Raw genomic sequence first — 22,614 nt, 5'->3', positions numbered from 1 at the left:
TTAATACAACTTTTTATTTGTAGCAGATATTTATTATTTTGTAAAGACATTTTTTTTTTTGTTTTTTGTTGTAGAAAAAGTAGATTTTACAGTTTAGCAAGCAATTTCGGTTGCATATAAACAGACATAGTTATGAATGTCGAGCGCTTGAATTAATTGAATTAAATTGAAAGTACAATAATCTCTGCATTCTTTTGCTTGTAAAACATATCGAGTGTTGTGAATGGGGAAAAACCAGAAGATATCTGAAGATTATTTTTTGACGATTGGACATGCAGTAGTGGAATTTTTTGATTGAGAAAAGAACATAAAGAACTCAGTGTTATATGCCGTGACTCCTATTGAGCTCATCTACTCGTCGTATACCGATAACGATAACGATACCGATACCGATAGCTATACTGAAATTGATGCCATAGCAAAAGCGATAAAGAGAGATCCGTAGCATTTTAGCCAAAAACAAGCATTGAATGTTGTAATTGCCCAGAACAGAACATAACAGAGCACCGAATAGAACCGAACAGAAAACAAAAAACTCGTAACTCGATTTTATCAGAATACACAAAAAAAAAACTACACTACACTCACACTTTATTTATTATATATATTCATATATAATACAAACTCAAATGTTGGGTCTTAGGCTAGGGACAAGAATCTAAACTTGAAACACACAGACATATTAAATATATATACTTATACTATATATATATGTATATATATTTACGTCCCTGGTCATTGAAATTAATTTATGGCTAAATGCAAAAAAAAAAACCTAAGAAAAGCTAAGAAATGAAAATGGCAAAGTAAAGTAAAGTAAAGAAAAGAAATGAAAAGAAAAAAACATATACTACTATATACATGTCTAATGAATCTATACAATAAGAAAAGCATCTAATTGATCTATGTATATCTATATGTGTATATGTGTGAGTCTATGTTATATATATAAAACTCTATATATATATACTTATATACATATATATACAAAGCGAAAAAAACAAAAAAAAAACAAAACAAAACTACAAAATTATATATACTACTTTATAGACGCAGTCTTTCCGTCTACCACATTTCCATATAGCATCCACAATGGATCCAAATATTTACAGCATTATCGAGCAAAACAAACAAATTAAGAAAATTATGTAATTCAATACTCTTTGATTTCAAAAACGACATTTTGTTATATAACATATATGTATATAATTTGTGTGTCAAATCAATTAAGATTCAGTATTGTTTGCCGATCAAAATTTTTGTGCTATATGGATTAATGCTGGCATTGAGCAAAACAAAATAGATTTGTGGAGGACAGAGCGATATATTGGAAATAAAACTGAATTTGGAACAAACAACATGAAATGCATTTCACTTTTTTCTATCGTTTTTGGAATGGGAATGGGTTTGGGAAAGGAACAGCAATAGCTGAAGAAATGCATCTGTATTAATTCTATTTGAATATACCCTATATTTTGGTAAGAAAGCTGGACCAATCAATATGTTAGCTGGAACTACACATAGGGGTCGCAAATATTACAAAAATAAATAGCATAACAATGAAATAGCAGTGCTAACGACCTACGCGTTCAAAAATGAAAACAAGTAAGAAAGTTACAGTCGAGTGTGCTTTAAAAAATACTCAAAATATACCAAATGGTATGTTTGGTATATCGATATAGTACTCCATTGAAAATATACCATAGACGGCACAATGTGCCAGATTGTCGGCCAAAGCAACTAAGACCCCTAGTAAGTAGGCGTTTAACAACTTCGACAATTTCTATCCGATCGCAACCAAATTTGTAGGAATTATAACTACTTTAGTTACTACTGTATATACCAAAATTCGTAACTCTAGCTTTAAAATTACGCTTGTTATTCGATTTTGATTTGATTTGCAGGGGCGGAAGTGGGCGTGGCAAAAATTTGAAACAAACTTGATCTGCGTGCAAACATAAGAAATGCTGTCGAAAAAAAATTATAGCTCTATCTCTTATAGTCTCTGAGATCCAGTGTTTCATACGGACAGACGGACAGACAGACATACGGACATGGCTAGATCGTCTCGGCTGTTGACGCTGATCAAGAATATATATACTTTATAGGGTCGGAGATGCCTCCTTCTACCTGTTACATACATTTCCTGCCGGCACAAAGTTATAATACCCTTCAACCCTATGGGTAGCGGGTATAAATACTATGTATTATAAGCACAACTTCAAGAAAAAATTTAGTTGGAACAGCTTAGTGTATTCATTTTTAAATAGTTAAAAAAAAAATTTTTAATTTGCATAAATCATATTGGTTTAGCAAATATGGATAATACCAAATAAAAAGGATGCATTATGATTTTAATTAAAATAGCAGTGTTAGAAGAAAACAAGTAAGAAAGCTACAGTCGAGTGTGCTCGACTGTGAGATACTAGTTATCCACTTTGGATAAGAGAAAACCCAAATTAATATACTGTAAAAGTACTAACAAGATACCAAAGGCTTTATATGGTATATTGATATAGTACAACATTCAAAATTATGAGTTGAAAAGAACTTCATAGTTTGTGTCTATTCTATGTTACCAAAGCAATGTGCCAGCGATCAACTAACAAAAATGAATATGTTGCACTGCTATTTTAAAGTTCTCATATATACTTACTCTTTCCTTAACATTATTCCATCTTAATTCATAGTAATATAGAAGAAATGAATTAAATGAATATAACACAAGAAATAAATAAAGATGTTACTTACACTTTTATGCGTTAATCCAAATGAAATGAATGAATATGAGAACATGAAAATCTGAAAATGAATAAATAAAGTAAATAAAAGGAAATAACTTAAAACAATTTGAGAAAACATACTTAGAAAAAGATTCCCAGCCACAGCAAGTAGTCAAAAAGTTGTTTTCGTTTTTGTGTTTTTCTTCAGGGTTTTTATAATCGATTTTCGTTTTATTGAATTGAATTTGTTGAATTATGGTATTATAATTATTATTGGTATTCATAAGAGTTTACAATCATTTGTTGATTTTTACTTTGTTTTAATGCTCGCAACACTGATCTGCCTTCTCTTTCTTTCGTTATAGAATTGTTGTTTATATAATTTTTACAATATTTATATATATTTGCAATTGGTTTTCTTTTTTTGTTTTGTTTACTTTTTTTTTTAATATACCTATAGAGGTATTATACGTATGTATTTATATGACACACATATGCACATATGTATGCGATTACGTAACTAAAAAGATTTAATCGTACAGTATATAGACTGATGCGCATATATACATATGTTATATATATATATGTAGCTGCACAATCTGATGCACTTGCCATACATCGCGCTATATGCTATATACTTCGCACTCTTTCACACACTTCAAGCTTAAACTTTAACACATAAATCAGTCGAAAATTCATTTTCATTCATTACAATTTGTTTTCTTTTTTTTCTTGTGTTTTCAATAAATTAACATACAAATAAATGGTCCTTTTTTCTTATATCTTTTTTTTTGATTTTTTTTTTTTTTGTTTTTTTGTTAAACAAAACACAAATTAAAAAAAAATGAATACATAATGAAATTGGCAAATACAAACGCCCTTAGCCCCTACACATTCTACATTTACAATTGTTGTCCCTTTTTTTTTTTTGATACATTTCTATATACACTTTGAGGTTAGGTACGTTGACATAACCTACAATTGCGCAAAAAAATAGAAAAAAAAAAGAATAATAATAATAGCTGATTTCTTTCATTAAATAAGTTTTGCTTTAAGCTGTTGTTTTTTTGTCTTTAACTCGATCTCTCGATTCTCTCGTTATAATCATAAAATTTAAAGTGAATTAAAGTCGAACAGAAAGAAGGGAGCTTTGGATTAAAAAATTTGAAATTTATCAGTTCAGAGTTGATGCATAAAGTTGAAACATTGGATCTGAGATTCAAATCGCGGAGGAAACAGTTCACTTTGAAAATAAATTATAGAATCTTGGATCCGAAAGAATAATGTTGATTATGTTTGGAGAGAGATCGATGATAGATGATCAATTTGGAGGTTAATTAAATTACGCACAGGAACAAAACATTGAGGTCGCTAGCTGCACACACACACACACTCACTCACACACATACGAAACATTGTTGTCTTATATAGGCATTACATATGGTAAGGAACTTGCTATTTTACAACAGAAGAAAAAGAATGAAAGAACAGAACAGAAAAAAAAAACAAAAGAATATTTTACATAGAGTAACTATATAGTAAATGTTAAAGCCGAGAAAACAGTTGTATTATTCGGCTGGCCGAATTTGAATGCTGATTACTCACATCTTGCACATCTTTTTCCTATATGGCAGCTATGTCTATATGTATGTATGTATGTTTGTTTGTAGTAAACCGATATCTATCACAAAGCTGTATCAAAAATACAGACAAAACTTTCTGGTGTGTGCTCTAATCTCGAAATCTCGCTCAATTATTGGTTAGTTGATGTGTTGCGGGGGTTTCCGATTATTCAGTTAATTAAACACACACACTATTTTGGCTAGGCTATGGCAGCTATATGTTTGGGATCAAAATGATGCTGATGCTAATGCTGATGCAAGACACAGACGGACAGCAAAATTGATTGAATTGAAAAAAGGCGCTCAGATATTGCTTTTGCGATACAAGTACTATATATGTATGTATATAGGTTCTATATAGATTATATATAATTGTATATATTGTTTATATATATTTATAAGTATATTGTAAGTATTAATGTTTTTGATTATAGCAAAGTATATATAGGAAATCGAAACGGTGAAAAGGGGGAAACGATGTCATTGCTTTCAACACTATTGCACAATTATTGGTTGCAATTCTTACTATATATGTATATATTCATAGTCCATCGTATAAAAAGATGCTGTAGTATATATGTCTATGTTTATGTTTATGTTTAGGGCACAATGTTCTTCGTCTATTTCTGTTAAACATTAATTGTTACGATTTACGATTTATGATTTTGGCTATATCTCTTCTTTTTCTCTCTATTGCAGTTACAGTTATTTTTAGTTGCTCAACGTTTTTTTTTGTTTGTTTGTTTGTTTAACTTGATTGTTGTCTAGGTGTTTGCATAATTATGTTATGCCTCTAACAAAGATTGCTATATATACAAAATTTACACACACACACACACACTCACATACACACTCGCGCACTTTCACACACTGTAATTAATATTAACAAAAAAAAAAATAATAATAATAAAGATTGTGTTGTATAAATTAAAACAAAAAACACATTGTGAACTAAGCGATTAACATTTAGCAGACGCAACGCTTTAGCTACTGCCTAAACTTATACGTTATAAGACTTTTGAACACTTTCGTTTGCTGTTGTTGTTGTTGTTGTTGTTGCTGTGATTGTTATTTTATGCCCAAGCCAAGCATCACAAGTCCATCGAGTGTCTGTGATTTGCAGCCGTTTCCCTTCCCGCTGACGTTGCAGCTGTTGAGCTTGGCGAGCTTGTTGATGCCACACGAGTTCCGATTCCGATTCCGCTTGCTGTTGCTGTTGCAACATCCGCCTCCGCCTCATCGTCGTTGTCGTTGTCGTGGGCAGCAACATCGTCGAAGCCATACCAACATCACATGACCATAATTTGCAGCGCTACTCATTGGTCTATGGTCCGATAGATACGACGCTGTGGCTCGGGCGTATAATGAATGCGGGTGCGAAAGTGTTGCGGCGATCCTGGCACACTCTCCGAACCGCGACGTGGCGGCGGCAGCGGCGGCGAAGCCGATACATAGCTATCAATTGTACAAAATATATTATTAATAACATTGCCATAGTGATTTTAAGGTCTAAGATATATCGAAATGATAGATAAGAGCGTTTATTCTCAATTCTTATATATAACAACGATAGCTAATCAACGTAATAATGGGAAACCTGGCCAGTTAAACTCCTTTTCCTATTTAAATATACTAAGAATACTGAACCATAATAAAATGCATATTTAGTATATTCCTGATACATAGCTATCAAAAAATATATTGTTATTAACATTGGCATGATGGTTTGGTTCTAAATAATGTGATAAAAAGAAAGAAGTAAGATACCCGATACCTATTTTGAAAAAAGCAAACAAGTTTGGTATTATTCCTAAAATATAACGAATTAATATACCGCAAATATATTAAGATATATAAATTGCTTTGGTATATTGATATAGCACTACATTCAAAATATACCATAGAATACAAAATATACCAGATAGTTAGCCAAAGCAAGTAAGACTCCTAGTGGGTAGGTTTTTTTTTCCATGGTATTGTATAGTAACATATTTCTTAAATATCTTCGACCTTATTTGTAGCAGGTATACATACAAAGAAAATTTGTGCATAAGAGCGTTAATTCTGATTTCTTCTTTACAACAAACTAACTATTCAACGTAATACTTGAATATATAATAAACATAGCTACCTAAGCTTCTTTTCCCCAAGAAAATATCAATGTGTCTACAGAAGCACAGAAGTTGAATCTCTTTTACAATAGTTCTCAATAAAAGCAAAACAGTGCGACTTTACCGTTTAAATATAGCAAATTAACCTATCAAAATGACCGAACAACACCAAATTTAGCTCTATTTTTTAGTCTCTGAAATGTGCAAACAGACAAACATAAATATATACCACATTAATCTGCCAAAGAAACTTAACTATGCCAAAACACATACATATTGCTGAGTTTTAGCTCTATTTCCTTTAGTCTCTGACATGTAGGTATGTATGGCTATATAGTCGTCTCTCCTGATCAAGAAAACTATATACTTTATGGAGAGAAGGCTCTTTCAGCTAAGGTTTGCGACTATCATTAACGTACCTACACGAACGTACACTTGTAATCCTATATTTAACAAGTAAGAAAGCTACAGTCGAGTGTACTCGACTGTGAGATACCCGCTACCTATTTTTAATAAAAGCAATATATTTTGCGGTAATATTCTCAAAATATACCGAATATACTGCAAAAATACTAAAAATATACCAAATGGTATATCGATATGCATTCAAAATATACCATAGACGACTCAATATACTAGATTATCAGCCAAAGCCTAGTAAGTATGCATTTTTGCCCATACAAAAGTATTTATTTAATAACTTTTAAAATTGTTATCTGATCGTAACCAAATTTTCCGGAATCATAACTTCTATAGTATTTATAGTATATACAACAAGTAAGAAAGCTACAGTCCAGTGTACTCGACCGTGAGATACCCGCTACCCATTTTGAATAAAAGAAATATATTTTGCGGTATTTTCTCAAAATATACCGAAAATACTTAGAAAATATTAAAAATATACCAAATGGTATATTTGGTATTTCGATATAGTACACCATTCAAAATCAACCTTAGACGGCACAATATACCAGATTTTCAGCCAAAGCAACTAAGACTCCTAGTAAGTAGGCGTTTTTGCCCATACAAAAGTATTTCTTTAATAACTTCGACAATTTTTATCTGATCGCAACCAAATTTTCAGAAATCATAACTACTATAGTTATTAATGTATATACCAAAATTCGGAACTCTAGCTTTAAAATTACGCTTGTTATTCGATTTTCTTGATTTGCGGGGGCGGAAGTGGGCGTGGCAAAAATTTGAAACAAACTTGATCTGCGTGCAAACATAACAAATGCTGTTGAAAAAAAATTATAGCTCTATCTCTTATAGTCTCTGAGATCCAGTGTTTCATACGGACAGACGGACAGACGGACATGGCTAGATCGTCTCGGTTGTTGATGCTGATCAAGAATATATATACTTTATAGGGTCGGAGATGCCTCCTTCTACCTTCTTCTTCTTCTAATATCCTTCTACCCTATAAAAATCGAGTATATTCTATAGCTCACTCACCGTCTTTGCAGCAATGGCGAGCCGGCCGTCTGTCCGCTCATTTCCAGCAGATTCTTGCGCAGCAGCAGCGGCGATTGACCGCGATTGTAACGCGGCGGCGGATCGGGACTGCGATGTCGTCGATCCAGTCCAGCCAACAGATGTGGACTCGGTGGTGTGCTCATGCTTCCTCCGCCGCCGCCTCCGCCGCCGCCTCCGCTTATGCCACCGTGTCCGCCACCGCCACCGCATCCGACACCTGCACCGCTGCTCGCATAGCGTCGCAAAAAGCCGCTAGTTGCGCCACAGCCGCTGACGCCAGTCAATGGCTCTGTGGTTGGTGAAGTGCTTTGGCTGGTGTTGTGGCTGCTGCTGCTGCTCGCCGCCGACAATGTGCGATAATAATACGACTTGCCGCCGGTTGTTGTCCCATTATTGAGCAGGCTGCGATACGCTGGCGGTTGAGGTTGACTTTGAGATTGAGATTGTGTGGGATCCAGACTGCCAATCGGATCGTTGCCATTGCTGGTAATGCTGCTGCTCCCGCTGTTGTTGCTGTGACTGTTGCTGTGGTTGTTGCTGTGACTGTTGCTGTGACTGTGACTGGGAGCCAATGGCGACGTCGCTGTGGAATTCAATTGGGTTTTAACATAGGTCGCAAATTGTCGCTTCATGGCGCCAGCGAGTGTATTGAACCAGCCTGCGCGTGATTGAGTGCGTGATTGATTGATTGATTGATGAATGTATGGTTGATTGGTGTTATTTTGGTGCATGATTGATTGATGAATGTATGATTGATTAGTGTTATTTTGGTGCATGATTGATTGATGAATGTATGGTTGATTGGTGTTATATTGGTGCATGATTGATTGATGAATGTATGATTGATTGGTGTTATTTTGGTGCATGATTGATTGATGAATGTATGGTTGATTGGTGTTATTTTGAAGCGTTTAACAAACGTTTAGTTAATTGACGATTGTAGCGATTGATTAATAATTTGTGTATGTGCATTGATTGATTAGGATACATATTTGATTGATTGGTGTTTGTTATGATTGGTTTGTGAGAGTGAATGAATGTAAAATGTTTCGTTATTCGTTGAAGCGTTCAATAAAAATTTGATTGATTGGTGATTGTGCAAATGATTGATCGAATGATTGATTATGGCGTTATACGTTAGAGGCGTTTAACAAACGTTTGATTAAATGGTGTTTTTTTTTTTTTTATATATGATTGATTGATTGAGTGGTGCAATGATTGACGTGCGCGTGCATGATTGATAGTGTGTATATGCAGTTGAAGTTGCAGTTGCAGTTGTGTGTGTGTGTGCGTGTTGAGTGAAGAGTAAACAAAGAGAGAAAGAAACAACATGAAATAAAAGAGGATAAAGCGATGCAAAGAATTAGTTGATAGCAAAGAACAAAGCGTCGCAAATTGCACAAAAAACAAATAGATGAGACGATCTGAGCTCCGATTTGTATTCGCAAAGACAGAGAGAGAGAGAGAGAGAAGACTCACCCGCATCCGCTGTGTTCGAACTAGAGCCAGGACTCGAGGCATAAACATGTTGTTCGCGTTCGCGTTGCTCGCGTCCATCCAAATTATTGCTCTGACCCAACAGCTGACGACGAGCATACAATTTACTCAATTTGCTGCTCACTAAAGAACTGCCACTCCCACTCCCACTGCCACCGCCTCCATCTGGCTGCTCTGGCGATCTGCATGGCAGATTACCATAAAGTGTGTTTGCTTCCGTTGCTGTTGCTGCTGCTGCTGTCGGCAATGGTTGGTATTGCAATTGCGCCGCGTTGCCAATGCCAAAGTGTCCTGCTGCTGCTGCTGTTGTCTGATGTTGTTGTTGCTGATGCGGATGCAATGACAATGGCGATGTTGGCACCCCGACTGTCGCTGGGATGGCAATTTGTGAGCATGTCGACTGTGTGGACGATTGACTAGATGTGGAGTGCGAGGAAGGAGGCGCCACATAATTGCTGTGAAACGGATTCGTGCTTGTCCCAATTGGTTGTCGCGGCAACTGTTGCTGCTGCTGATGCTGCTGGTGTTGTGACTGTTGTTGTGGCAGTGGCTGATGGTATTGAAAGTGATGCTGTTGATAGTGATGCAACTGTTGCTGCTGCTGCTGCAATTGCTGCTGATGCTGTTGCCGCTCCGCCGCTTCCTTTTCACGCAACTGATTTTGCTGATGGTAAAATCGTTGCAGCACTGCAAGAAATATGCAAAATGTTGTTAATTACAAAGTTGACAAAACAATAAACAAAAATAAACCATAGACAGCAAATGAACACAAGTTAACATGGCAAAGTTAATCTAGATTGCACAATGAAACTAGTTTTATAATCTCTATATAAATTCGAAACTTTTCACTTATACGTAGGCTGACTTCTTAAGCTTTTCAACATAACTCAAGACAAGTGTCTGATTGAACTATTCCAATAAATCAGAATCAAAACAGTTTTGTCACACTTGCCAGCATATTTATAAATCTATAACTACAGGAGTTAACTGCATTTGAGATATTGAACTTATTGGAACCCTAATAATCATAGATATGTAAATGAGGTTATTCTTAGGTAACTCACTGAACAAACTTTACTTTAACTTTTCTAAGTTTGATCTTGATATGCGTAATTCCATGACGGAATTTGTCCCGTGCGAGACTCTTTACATTGAAAATAACATAAACTGAAACAATTTTGAAAATAAGAAAAGTTTATTTTTATAGCTCTAGAAAAGTACTTTAATTAGAGCTAAGAATGGATTTGGAATTTTCTTTCTGTTTTGTTTTCTGTTGTGATAATTGCAAAAATTAACCAATTCGTACGCAAAACTAAAAAATGAACGAAATTATATATTTTATCGTAAAACAAAACAAGTTCCTCAAATCAATCTTAGCTCTAAATATACTGCTTATCTAAAGCTTTAAGAATAACATTACATTTATTTTTAAAATTGTTTCAGTTTATGTTATTTTCACTGCAGTGCACTGTAAATAGTCTCGCACGGGACAAATTTCGCCATGGAATTACCCATATATACATATATAAGATGTGTGGTACAATTATCTTAAAATAGACAAATAATTTAAAAATCATTCTTAGCTCTATTCAAAGCTATAACATTCATCGCTACTTAAACTAAAAAAATGTTTTGGTATATGATTTGCCCCTTTGAAACATTGTCGAAATTTTAGACAGAGAAGTATTGTTCATAAAATATAACAAAAGTCATATTTGGTATATGTTTTTCCACTTTAACTATCTAAATTGTTATATTATTCTCTGTAACATATCTTTCTCTAGCTGTTTTGCCATAACAGATCTTCTATCTACTGCCTCTATCTATTTTATAGTTTCTCACCAATGGGACTCTGGTTGCCTGGTTGCAATCGTTGCTGTTGCTGCTGCTGTTGTTGATTGTTGAGCTGCAACATTGTGGCATTCGCTGCCGTTGGATCAGCAGCAATCAGTTGCTTGCGTTGCAGCGTGGGCGAGCTGGCATTGCAAATGTTATCACAGGTGTCAAAGGGCGAAATGTTGTTATCTGGTGACGTTGTTGTTGTTGTTGTTGTGGTTGAAGGAGGAGGCAGACGCCACGTGGGCGTATTAAGTGCATCTGTTGTGGGTGTTTTGGGTTTCAAATGCGGCAGTGTTGCAGTTGCAGTTGCTGTTGCTGTTGATGTTGCTGTTCTGCCAGCAGCAGCGGTTGCTGTTATGGCTGCTGTGGCTGTTGGTAGAATTGGTGTTGTTGCCGTCACATTTGGATTGTGTTTCTTTTGGCTAAATGGCGACGTGGTCAGATTGCGTAAGATTGATTGGCCTGCAAAGGAGAAAGGAGAAAGTGAATACTCAGAATAATGAAATAGTAGATAAAACAAATTTGTTACCAATGCTGCTGAAGACCGATTCCTTTTTGGGGCTGTCATCGTTGTACTTGTAGTGGGAGCCATTGCTGAGCTTGCGTTGCATGAACGGCGACTTGCGATAAAGTTTATTAATGTCATTGATGCCACTCGGCGGCGACAAAGGACTCGGACTTGCGCTGCTGTTGCTGTTGCTGCCACCGCTGCTAAAATAATTCAAATTCAAATTGCTGCTGCCGGTTGCTGATGTTGCTGCTGCTGCTGTTGTTGTTGTTGTTGGTTGAGGTAGTTGTGTGGCTGATTGCATGAAATACTGCGATCCACCTTGCTGATGTTGCTGCTGATAGCTGGGAATCTGCGTGGGTTTTATTGTCTTTGACGTCGTCGTTGGACTGCGCGCTGTTAGAGCAGCCACATTTCTGCCATACTTTGTGGCTGCCTCCTTTGCTCCACGTTGCATGCCTGTTGCTGTTGCTGTTGTTGCTGCTGATGTGGTTGCTCTGAAAATAATATGTGGAAAATTGTTAATCAGCTGTTGCAGCTACGCATCGAAAATCCCGTTATGTGCAAAAGAACACACACATACACACACACGAAAATAATGTAGTTTGCCAAGCCAAGCTTGGCAGCGTGAAAGAGTGAGAGATAGACACAGGTAGGGAGAGGGACAGAGAGAGAGAGACATAGAGAAGCGACACAGAAAGAGAGAGAGAGAGAGAGAGATTTGTGCTTGGATATGAATATGAAAGCAAGAGAGAGAGAGAGCAACAGTCAATCGGAAGAGTATGAATATTTTGTACAAGTGAACTCGACTGCCAAATACCTGCTACCCAGAAATAAATATGCAGTGTGACCAGAGGAACAAATGTGAAAGCAATTTTAGCATAAGAAGCGACGAAGAGAAGGAGAGAGGAAGTATGTAAGAGAGTGAGAGAGGAAGTATGTGAGAGATAGAGAGAAAAAGTATGAGTGAAATAGAGAGGATGGATGTGAGAGTGAGAGGCAAGTATGTAAGCGAGCGTGATGGGCTGCGTGTGTTGTGGTGGGTGGAACGAAACGGAATGGAACGCAAAAAAGAGAGAAAGAGTTGTGCTTGGAGATGAATATGAAAGCAAGAGAGAGAGCAACAGTCAATCGGAAGAGTATGAACATTTTGTACAAGTGAACTCGACTGCCAAATACCTGCTACCCAAAAAAAAATATGCAGTGTGACCAGAGCAACAATGTGAAAGCAGCGACGAAGAGAAGGAGAGAGGAAGTATGTAAGAGAGTGAGAGAGGAAGTATGTGAGAGATAGAGAGGAAGGGTGTGAGAGTGAGAGGCAAGTATGTAAGCGATCGTGATGGGCTGCGTGTGTTGTGCTGGGTGGAACAAAACGGAATGGAACGCAAAAGAGAGAGAGAGAGAGAGAGAGACAACAGCAAAAATGATGAAAAATGATCATATTTTTTCGTTGAAGAAAGCTTTTGAATGAAATTTACCTCGTTTGATGTGTGAACTGTATTTTTTCTATATTCTTTTCAAAGAAATTGTTTTTGAAATCGTCAAGCAAATGCAAAATAACTAGTTTTAAATGTGTTAAGCGTGTTAAGCAAAAAGCGGCATTCAACAAAAAATAACAAAACGTAACAACATGCAACAACAATTTGAATTTAAATCAACCAACATTTAACAGTCAAAATAAATGCGCTAATCGAGTGTGCCCGACTAGAGAATACCCTGCAACCAGTGAGAATGGAATTAATGCGCTTAAAATTCAAATTTTCAAATAATTTTCAACATCAAATTGAAAAAAATTCTTCAATAGAATTCCTGGTTTCAGAGTATTTCAATGGTTAAAGAAAGTTAGTGTGCCAATTTAAGGAAATAACAAAGAAAAATGATTAGAAACATAATAAGAATAACAATAATAATAATCATAATCATAATAATATCAATAATAATTAAGCTGTTGTTGTACTTACTGAATTGGACTTTTGATAGATTTGGGAGGAGTTTGTTTATTATGGTATTGAGTTTTGTTTTATGTATTTGTATTTTCGTTTATATATGCATATATCTGTATATATAGTTATATATAGAAGTGTATAGCTGTGTATCATATCATGGTCGGGTTATATACACAAATATATAAATATATATATATATTCTTTCATTTCGATTATTATTATTTTTTTAATTAATGTTTTGTTTTCGTTTTTTTGTTTGTTTTTTTTTTTTTGTTTTCGTTTTTGTTTTGGTTTTAATCGGTTTTACAGTTTGTCTGCTTTGTTTTTGTTTTTGTTTTTAGATCTTATCTTTTGCATTGATTATAATAATATGTATTAGGAATTAAGTAACCTACAAAAGATGGTAATAAAAAAGATGAAAAAAGAAAATCAAAAAACACACAAATTAAATAGTCAATAAAACGCAAAATATATTTGAGGTTTTTTTTTTTTTTTGTGGGGGGGGAGGGGCCAAGGCGGGGAGGAAGTGGTCATTATAATGCTGACTAGAAGGAATCGGGGGGAAAGAGAGATTAGGAGGATTAACTGCTCACCTACATTATTTGGATTTAGCTACAAAAGAATATAGAAGAGATAAAGACTAAGGGAGGAGAGAGGTGGAGTTATGCATATTTGCAAGTTAATCATGCACTCTTCAGAGGTACTGAACGGAATGGAACGGAACGCAATGGAATGGAACGTAAAATACGCTTGCCAGTACCAAAAGAGAGAGAGAGACACAGAGAGAGAGAGAGAAGTGCTGTCAGAGCATTGTGTTAGACAAAAAGTTAACAAAAGAAGTCTAAACTAAAATAAAGTCAATCAAAGAAAAATGGTATTAGATAGCTTTGTGTTCGGAAAAAGAGTAGTCTAAAAAAATGGTAATTCAAAAATTAATAGAAGAGTGTGGTGAATAGACAGAGAGAGAGAGAGATAGAGACATGCCAAGTTATTATTTGTAATTCATCAAATTGTTATAGAAAAGCTTTTGCTTTACTTCTAGTTTTTTTTTATATTTTTGTTTCACTTTTTTTTCCTACCTGTTAACAGATTGATTTTGATTTCAATTTAATCATTTTTTTTTTTTTGCTTGTCAGAGTTAGCTAAAGAAAATGAAAAGAATACGCAACGGAACGGAATGAAACATAAGCGGAAACGGAAACAAATGTTGAAACAAAGCATTGTGTTGGCCATTCACACACGCACACTCACCACACACACACACGCACACACACACACACACAGCAGACGGCAGACAGCAGGCAGTGGCCATAATTTTGCATTCTTGGGACTGAGTTGGGAGCTGGGAGAAGGCGCACAGAGAATCTTCCGATGGGGAACAAAAAAAGAAAACGCCAAGATGCTCAGAGATGCTCACCTCGTCAGCGTTGAATCGCCATTGGCGCGTATCCGCTTCCCGGTGGCACTATCGACGACATTCTGAAACCAATTGGGCACATCGACCTTCTCGTGCTCGTAGTAATTGATAAACGGCTGCGCCAACAGCTCCGGATACTTGGGTCGATCCTGATGGTTCTTTGTGAGGCTGCAAGAGCGAAAGAGAAATATATTTTAAAATATGCACAAATTGAAGAAGAGAGAGAGAGTGAGAGCAAGTTTACCACTTGATGACAAAGTCATGAAACTGTTGACTGAAGTTGAAACCCTCGCCGCGTGGCAAACACGGCGGCTCCGAGTCGAGCACCTTGGTGAGCACCTCAAAGTCCGTGTTGCAGCCCTCGTAGGGTGAACGCGCTGTTGCCAACTCCACAAGCGTAATCCCCAGCGACCACACATCGGCGCGTATATCATACTTTGGTTTCTTCGGATCAATGCGCTCCGGCTACAAAAAAAAAAAAAAAAAACAGATTCAAGTTTAACAAGTAAGAAAGCTACAGTCAAGTGTACTCGACTGTGAGATACCCGCTACCCATTTTGAATAAAAGCAATATATTTTGCGGTATTTTTCTCAAAATATACCAAATATACTGCAAAAATACTAACAAGTAAGAATGTTATAGTCGAGTGTGCTCGACTGTGAGATACCCGCTACCCATTTTGAATAAAAGCAATGCATTTTGCGGTATTTTTCTCAAAATATACCGAATATACTTCAAAAATACTAAAAATATACCAAATGGTATATTTGGTATATCGATATAACACCGCATTCAAAATATACCATAGACGGCACAATATAACAGATTGTCAGCCAAACTAACTCAGACCCCCAGTAAGTAGGCGTTTTTGCCCATACAAAAGTATTTCTTGAATAACGTCGACAATTTTTATCTGATCGCAACCAAATTTTCAGGAATCATAACTACTATAGTTATTACTGTATATACCAAAATTTGTAACTCTAGCTTTAAAATTAGGCTTGTTATTCGATTTTTTTTAATTTACAGGGGCGGAAGGGGGCGTGGCAAAAATTTGAAAAAAATTGATCTGCGTGCAAACATAACAAATGCTGTTGAAAAAAATTATAGCTCTATCTCTTATAGTCTCTGAGATCCAGTGTTTTATACGGACAGACAGACAGACGGACAGACACACAGACGGACATGGCTAGATCGTCTCGGCTGTTGACGCTGATCTATAATATATATACTTTATAGAGTCGGAGATGCCTCCTTCTACCTGTTACATACATTTCCTGTCGGCACAAAGTTATAATACCCTTCTACCCTATGGGTAGCGGGTATAATTATTTTCTTCCAATTATTTTGTTTGTTTTTGTTCACATCACTCACCGCCATGTAGGCCGCACAGCCAGCGGAACGTGTGTTCGCCTTGGAGTCGACCAATCTGCCGCTAATGCCAAAATCGCATAGCTTGATGTTGCCGCGCTCATCGATCAGAATGTTGGAGGGCTTCACATCCCTGTGGATGACGCCGTGTTTGTCCTTCAAATAGGACAATGCATTCACAGTCTGTAAGGGGCAAAAGAACAATACAAAAATCAAACATTAGCTTTAGTTTAAATGTTCTAGATGTTACCACGCTTTATCAACAAAATTACTATCAACATTACAAAGTTTTACATTCTTTCATTATTTTAAAACTATTTTCTTTATGAAGAAGTGAATTTAAGACAAAACTTTTAACTACAACATAATAGTCTTCGATTCAAATGTGATTTACTCTTAAGTTTAATGTACTAAAGCGGAAGTAAATTTACTGTAGGTTAAAAATTAATTTCTAATCTATGCGTTATAATTATTAACATTGCTTCATATTTAAGTACAACATAAGAACCTTGGAGTCAAATGAGATTTTCTATTTAATTTGTTGTACTAAAGAATTATTTAAAAAAAAATATTGAGCTTAATAAGTGCATTTTATATTTCGAAAGATTAATCTCTCAACTTTTCACGATTGTAAAAGTGTGTTGCTTAACTTCATAATTAAATTTTCAAATAGTATTTAGCTAGTATTCTAATTTGTTTTTCTATATACTGATTAATTTTTTATGAAAATACATTCTTCAATTTAAAAGCGCATTTGTATTTAAAGAGTTTAACCTTCCAAATCCACAATTTGTTAATCGGAAGATAACTAATGACCTCGTAAATTCACTTTAAACAAAATTTGATCTTGAATTTCATTTAGGCTATTAATAATCTTGTAAATTTACTTTAATCAAAAGTTAATCTTCAAATTCGTATTTAAGTTACAATTCAATTTTAGTAAAAAGTTTATTCACTTCGCTATGTTTATACCATATAATAATCGAAAGCACATTAAAAGCCCTCAATACTCAATACAAACTGTATTCACTCTGGTAAGTAGTTGTTTTAATAATTTTAATTGTACACCTTAAACAATTGCACTATATTAATCGAAAGCACATTAAAAGTTGTTAAAGCAAATGCTGTAACTAACTAACTAAACGAAAGCTCATTAAAAGTTCTCAGCGCACTTTTATAAATAACTCTGTCACTAACTCAATTTGCATAATTTCAATTTGAAATAAATTTATCTGTAACTAACTTACTAAACGAAAGCTCATTAAAAGTTCTCATCGCACTTTTATAAATAACTCTGTCATTTGAAATGAATTCATCTGTTATAAACTCATTACTTATCGCTACAAAAATGATTTATTTAGCCAAAAGCGCATTAAAAGCATTCCACTTTCCAAAGTTGTTAAAGCAAACGCTGTAACTAACTAACTAAACGAAAGCTCATTAAAAGTTCTCATCGCACTTTCATAAATAACTCTGTCACTAATTCAATTTGCATAATTTCAATTTGAAATGAATTCATCTGTTTATCTGATTTATTTAGCCAAAAGCGCATTAAAAGCATTTTACTTTGCAAAGCTTTTGCTTATCGAGGAGTTGCAACTTACCGCCACAGTGACTTTGCCCAGAATAGGCTCCGGCACCGGCTTCTTGGAGAGCTTGAGCAGCTTGTCGAAGCACATGGACATGAGTTCCATGCAGATCCAGACATCGGGATCGCGAACAAAGCAGCCCAAACACTTGACTATATATTTGCAATCGTGCGACTTGAGAACGACATCCAGATCCATGAGAATGCGTTTATTCTCCTCCGCATTTCCGGTGCGTCGCATCTGTTTCACGGCAATAATTGTATCGCTGGACATGTGCAGCATTTTGACAACATTGCCACTGGTTCCATTGCCCAGATCACCCAAGTGCCGCAGATCGTGGATATCTGTCGGATATTGCCGGCCATTGATGTTCAGTTTACCCGTTTGGCCCATTATCATCTTCAGTTTCTTGTCCGTTTCTGTTTCCGAGGGATGAGCTTGGGTTGGCAGTGGCAACATCATGGGGCGACGTGTGGAACCCGAATCAGCTAAACAGAGAGAGAGGAAGAGAGTGAGTGAGATAGCGAATATGTGCAGATAAACAAAATAGTGAAAATTGTCATTCCAACGATTCGATTCCAATGACCGTTAGTCAAACAAAGCACTCAAAAGCTTCTCTACATATTCACACACATGTCTCTATAACAATCTAAACACACACACACACACACATGAGCTTATGCACATTAAAAATCCACGCACAGTGGTTTAAAGCTCAATTGCAACGGCTTCATTCAGACTCAAGGTCAGAGCTGTTTATTAAAGAAAATATGTTTAGCTGCATTTAATTAATACATGCAATAGTTTAAATATTAATCTTTAATATTTCGATTTTTGTTTTTAAGTAATCTTTAAATGTAGCAAATGGTTAAATTTACAGATTTACAGAGCCATTATTAAAATTGTTGAAACAATATTAGAAATAAATATTTACCTAAATTCAATTTTTTTTTTTAATATTATTATTAAAGCACAGATTAGAAATAAATTTATAACCTGAGTAAATTTACTAGCGTTGGCTGATTTTGCCTGTGCTTAAATTACTAACAAAAGAATTTGTAATTGGTAGAATAAAATTGGTACCTTTCAAAATAGCAAGCCAAAGCAACTGAGACACCAGAATTGCAATTGACAGATGACAAACATCTAAGCGAAGCAACTAACTCTTCAACAAACAAACAACAACAATAAATGAAACTAATGATTTTTGGAAAATACATATAGAACTTAATAAAATCTAGTTCAACGTTGCAATTTTTATTTTAACATATTTTATTCCCATCTGAATTAACAAAATTATGAATTGAATAAAAATTAGCACAAAATTAAATACAAGCAACATAGTTTTTTAATTTAATTCATAAAATAATTAATAAAATCTAGTACAACCAAACTATTTTGATCTCAAGATATTTTAATCTGAACTGAATTAACAAAATTATAACCTCGATAATTAAAAGATGAATAAAAAATTCAATTCAATCAACACCTCCACCAAAATATAAGCATAGCTTTCTTTAAAAAAAAAACTCGCTTTTTGTTTGCCTCAAAAAAATTGGTGCAATTTATAATGCAACTTGCTCCACTGTGCATTACAGCAAACTATGGAACAAACAGCAACAGCGAGAGAGCTCATTAAGAATGTTGTTATTATGAATATTATGGCTGGTGTTATTGTTATTGTTATTGTTAGCATTAAATAAAGTTATTACTTTTCAACAAATTCAAATGCACACAACACTACAAGAGTCGATCATAAAATAACTATACTATATATAGAAAACTCTATATATATATTCGATATGCATGTAAATAATATTTGTAAACAAAGCGCGAATTGACAACGCATAAAAAAAGACGAAGACGAAGACAAATGTCGTCGCAATCCTCACGCGAGTCACGCTGTGCATGTATGGGTGTGTGTGTGTGTGTGCGGGTGAAGAAACGCCAAGCGAAAAGCGAATACAAAAACAAACAACAATGCGAGCAAAAGAGAAGCAGCGACAGCGACAGCGGCGCGTATCAAGACATTACTCCGGAAATGCCAAAAAAAATGCCAACAAACATGCCAAATGAAAGCGACGGCGGCGACAACGACACACACACTTACACGCGAGGAGACACACACACACACACACACACACATGCACATGCACAGCTAGAAACGATGGAAATGAGAAAGGAAGACAAAGTCAGGCCATTAAATAGAAGAGCGAATTGCAAGTCGAATAGACGAGGCGAAAACAACAACAACAACTAAGAAGAAGAAGTGTTGTAGTCAAGTGTGCTCGACTCGAAGATACCCAGTCAAATATTGTAAAGTTTATTCAACTCTACTTATTACTGATCCCCAATTAAATGAAAATATCTGTCTATCAATATATTCATTATAACTGATATTGCAATCGCATAATTAGATCTAACTTGGAAGATTATTTATTCTCAGAACCCATTGAAAGTCTGCTTATTATTATGCCAAAAAAATACAAATCTGCTGCCTGATGATGATGTTTATCACAATTGATAATTGCCCTATCGAAATCGTCACACAATTCTGAGAAGCCATAGACAATGCAAACAAATTGCACAACTCTAAAATACCCAACAATCTTTACGTGTGCCGGGTATCAAAAGAGTTTCAAAACTGCATTTTACGTTGTTCAAACTTTTTTTTTTGGGTAATTAAAAGGGGAATTTACCAAATTGATTAAAAGACCTCACTCTATCTTCAATTCTAATTCTTGGTAAACGAAAAAAAAAAAAGAAAAATGGCCGGCAATAATTATTATTGAAACACACTTAATTGAGAATTGATAATTAGAGCTTTTCCATGGAAAGCTTAAATTAGTGTTTTTCATCGGAAATACTTTGGCTCGCACTAATTTAGCGATAGAGCGTTTCCAATTGACATTTTTCGTTTAGTGCAAGTAATCAAAATTAGATTAAGTTACGAAGAAATAACGTAAATTGTCCAACTTGCGATTCTAATTGGAAGCGGTTCTCAACTAAAACCCAATTGATGTTTATCGATAACAGAAAAAAGAATTGCAGCCCTCAGCTAGAGACACAATAAGAAGCGCACAAAAACAAACAACACAAAATGCTGTCAAATGCGAATAAGAAATAAACACAACACATACGCACACACACACACATACACAAAGCAAGCAGTAACGGCGACGTCGACTGCGACTGCGACAGCGCAGTTAGCAAGTGTAAAATGCTGTCTGTGTGCATTTGATGACAAAAACAAGTTTGCGCTGCATATTGTTGTTGTTGCTTGCTTATCTATGCAATCGAAACGCAAAGATCGATAACGCGTGCCCTTTGTTAAGGGTACAACCACACACACACACACCTATTTATCGGTATCTATCGAAAGCTTATCAACAAGAGTGTGAGTGTAACTTACATATAGCCAGATTTGGCGTTTGGCGCATACCGCGGCCACCGCCGAACATGCCTGACGTTAACGTTGGCGCCGGCAGCACACCGATAGCGGCAGGTCTTTTTGGTGAGGCGACGACGTTGACGTTGACGTTGGCAGCGCCAATTGTTGTTGTTGATGTTGTTGCATTTGACGCTGCTGCTGCTGCTAATGATGCTGCTGCTGCTGCGGCTGCTGTTGACGATGATGATGATGATGATGTTGTTGCTAATGATGATGGTGGTGCTGCTGTTATTGTTGTGGGACGAACACGCGGCGCGTGCGGTGCGCTGCGCGTATTCGATAAGACGATTTGTTCGTGCGATTCATTTTGTTTCTGCAGCGCAACCTCAAGCGATTGCAGGCGGCTGCCAATTGTCTCAAATTCAATTGTGCTGGACATTGCAGTCTGCTATTTTGCTATTCCGCTTCCACTTCTTCGGCGTCTTCTTCTTGCTTGTTGTTTGTTGTTTTTGTTTTAAAATGTCGATTTTCCTTAGTTATGTATTTATGGCTGCAGTTGCCGCCACACACACACACACACGCACTCAAACACAGCGTGTGTGTGCTTGAAAAGATGCACTTGTATGCGTACAACACGCTTTTTTTAACTTTCCACTTGCACAGCGAATACAATAAAGTAAATAAATAAAAACAAGAGACGAACGTGTGCGACAGAGACGCAAGACTCCCGCACGCACGCACACAAACAACAACAAGGAGCAGAAGAACAACAACAACACACACACACACTAACACACACGGCAGCAGCGCTCGCAATTCTTTTTTTATGCAGCCCAGCAGCGAACAACTCTCGTTAGTTTTGGTCGAAGGCACTCAACAACACTATGCGCGTATGGCTGGCTCATTTATTATTATTATTATTATTATTATGTTGTTGTTTACGAGCTGGCGCGAACAATTGCACTTTTTGCATTACACTCTGAATTTTGCTTGTGATTGCTGCTTATTTCGCATGTACATTGAATATAAAAAAAAAACAATGTGAAACAGAGTTCACCACCAACAAGAAGATAGTGTGTACTAGTGTGACCATGCCGCGCAATACTAGATATACACAAAA

General features: G+C 35.8%; 1 protein-coding gene across 3 annotated transcripts; it reads right to left on the bottom strand.

Annotated features, from left to right (window-relative positions):
* Nucleotides 1–3,116: 3,116 nt before the first annotated feature.
* LOC117570928 (dual specificity mitogen-activated protein kinase kinase hemipterous) lies at nucleotides 3,117–22,577 on the bottom strand. 3 transcript variants are annotated; one of them, XM_052006591.1, is made up of 10 exons: nucleotides 21,516–22,577; nucleotides 18,119–18,591; nucleotides 16,518–16,697; nucleotides 15,387–15,607; nucleotides 15,143–15,310; nucleotides 11,801–12,276; nucleotides 11,275–11,733; nucleotides 9,415–10,119; nucleotides 7,915–8,593; nucleotides 3,117–5,800 (listed from the first exon to the last, which is right to left on the bottom strand). In XM_052006591.1, exons 1-10 carry the CDS (start codon nucleotides 21,931–21,933, stop codon nucleotides 5,662–5,664), a joined length of 3,918 nt encoding a protein of 1,305 aa, XP_051862551.1. In that variant the 5' UTR covers nucleotides 21,934–22,577; the 3' UTR covers nucleotides 3,117–5,661. The 3 variants fall into 3 exon arrangements, with proteins under 3 accessions (XP_051862551.1, XP_034108749.2, XP_034108757.1); XM_034252858.2 differs by having other exon boundaries at nucleotides 7,915–8,518; nucleotides 21,516–22,576; XM_034252866.2 differs by lacking the exons at nucleotides 15,143–15,310; nucleotides 15,387–15,607; nucleotides 16,518–16,697; nucleotides 18,119–18,591; nucleotides 21,516–22,577 and adding an exon at nucleotides 13,741–14,059.
* Between the last annotated feature and the right edge of the window lie 37 nt (nucleotides 22,578–22,614).

Source organism: Drosophila albomicans, chromosome X, assembly GCF_009650485.2.
Source record: "Drosophila albomicans strain 15112-1751.03 chromosome X, ASM965048v2, whole genome shotgun sequence".
In the NCBI taxonomy this organism is placed as follows: Eukaryota; Metazoa; Arthropoda; class Insecta; order Diptera; family Drosophilidae; genus Drosophila; species Drosophila albomicans.
This window is presented reverse-complemented; position numbering and strand designations above follow the sequence as displayed.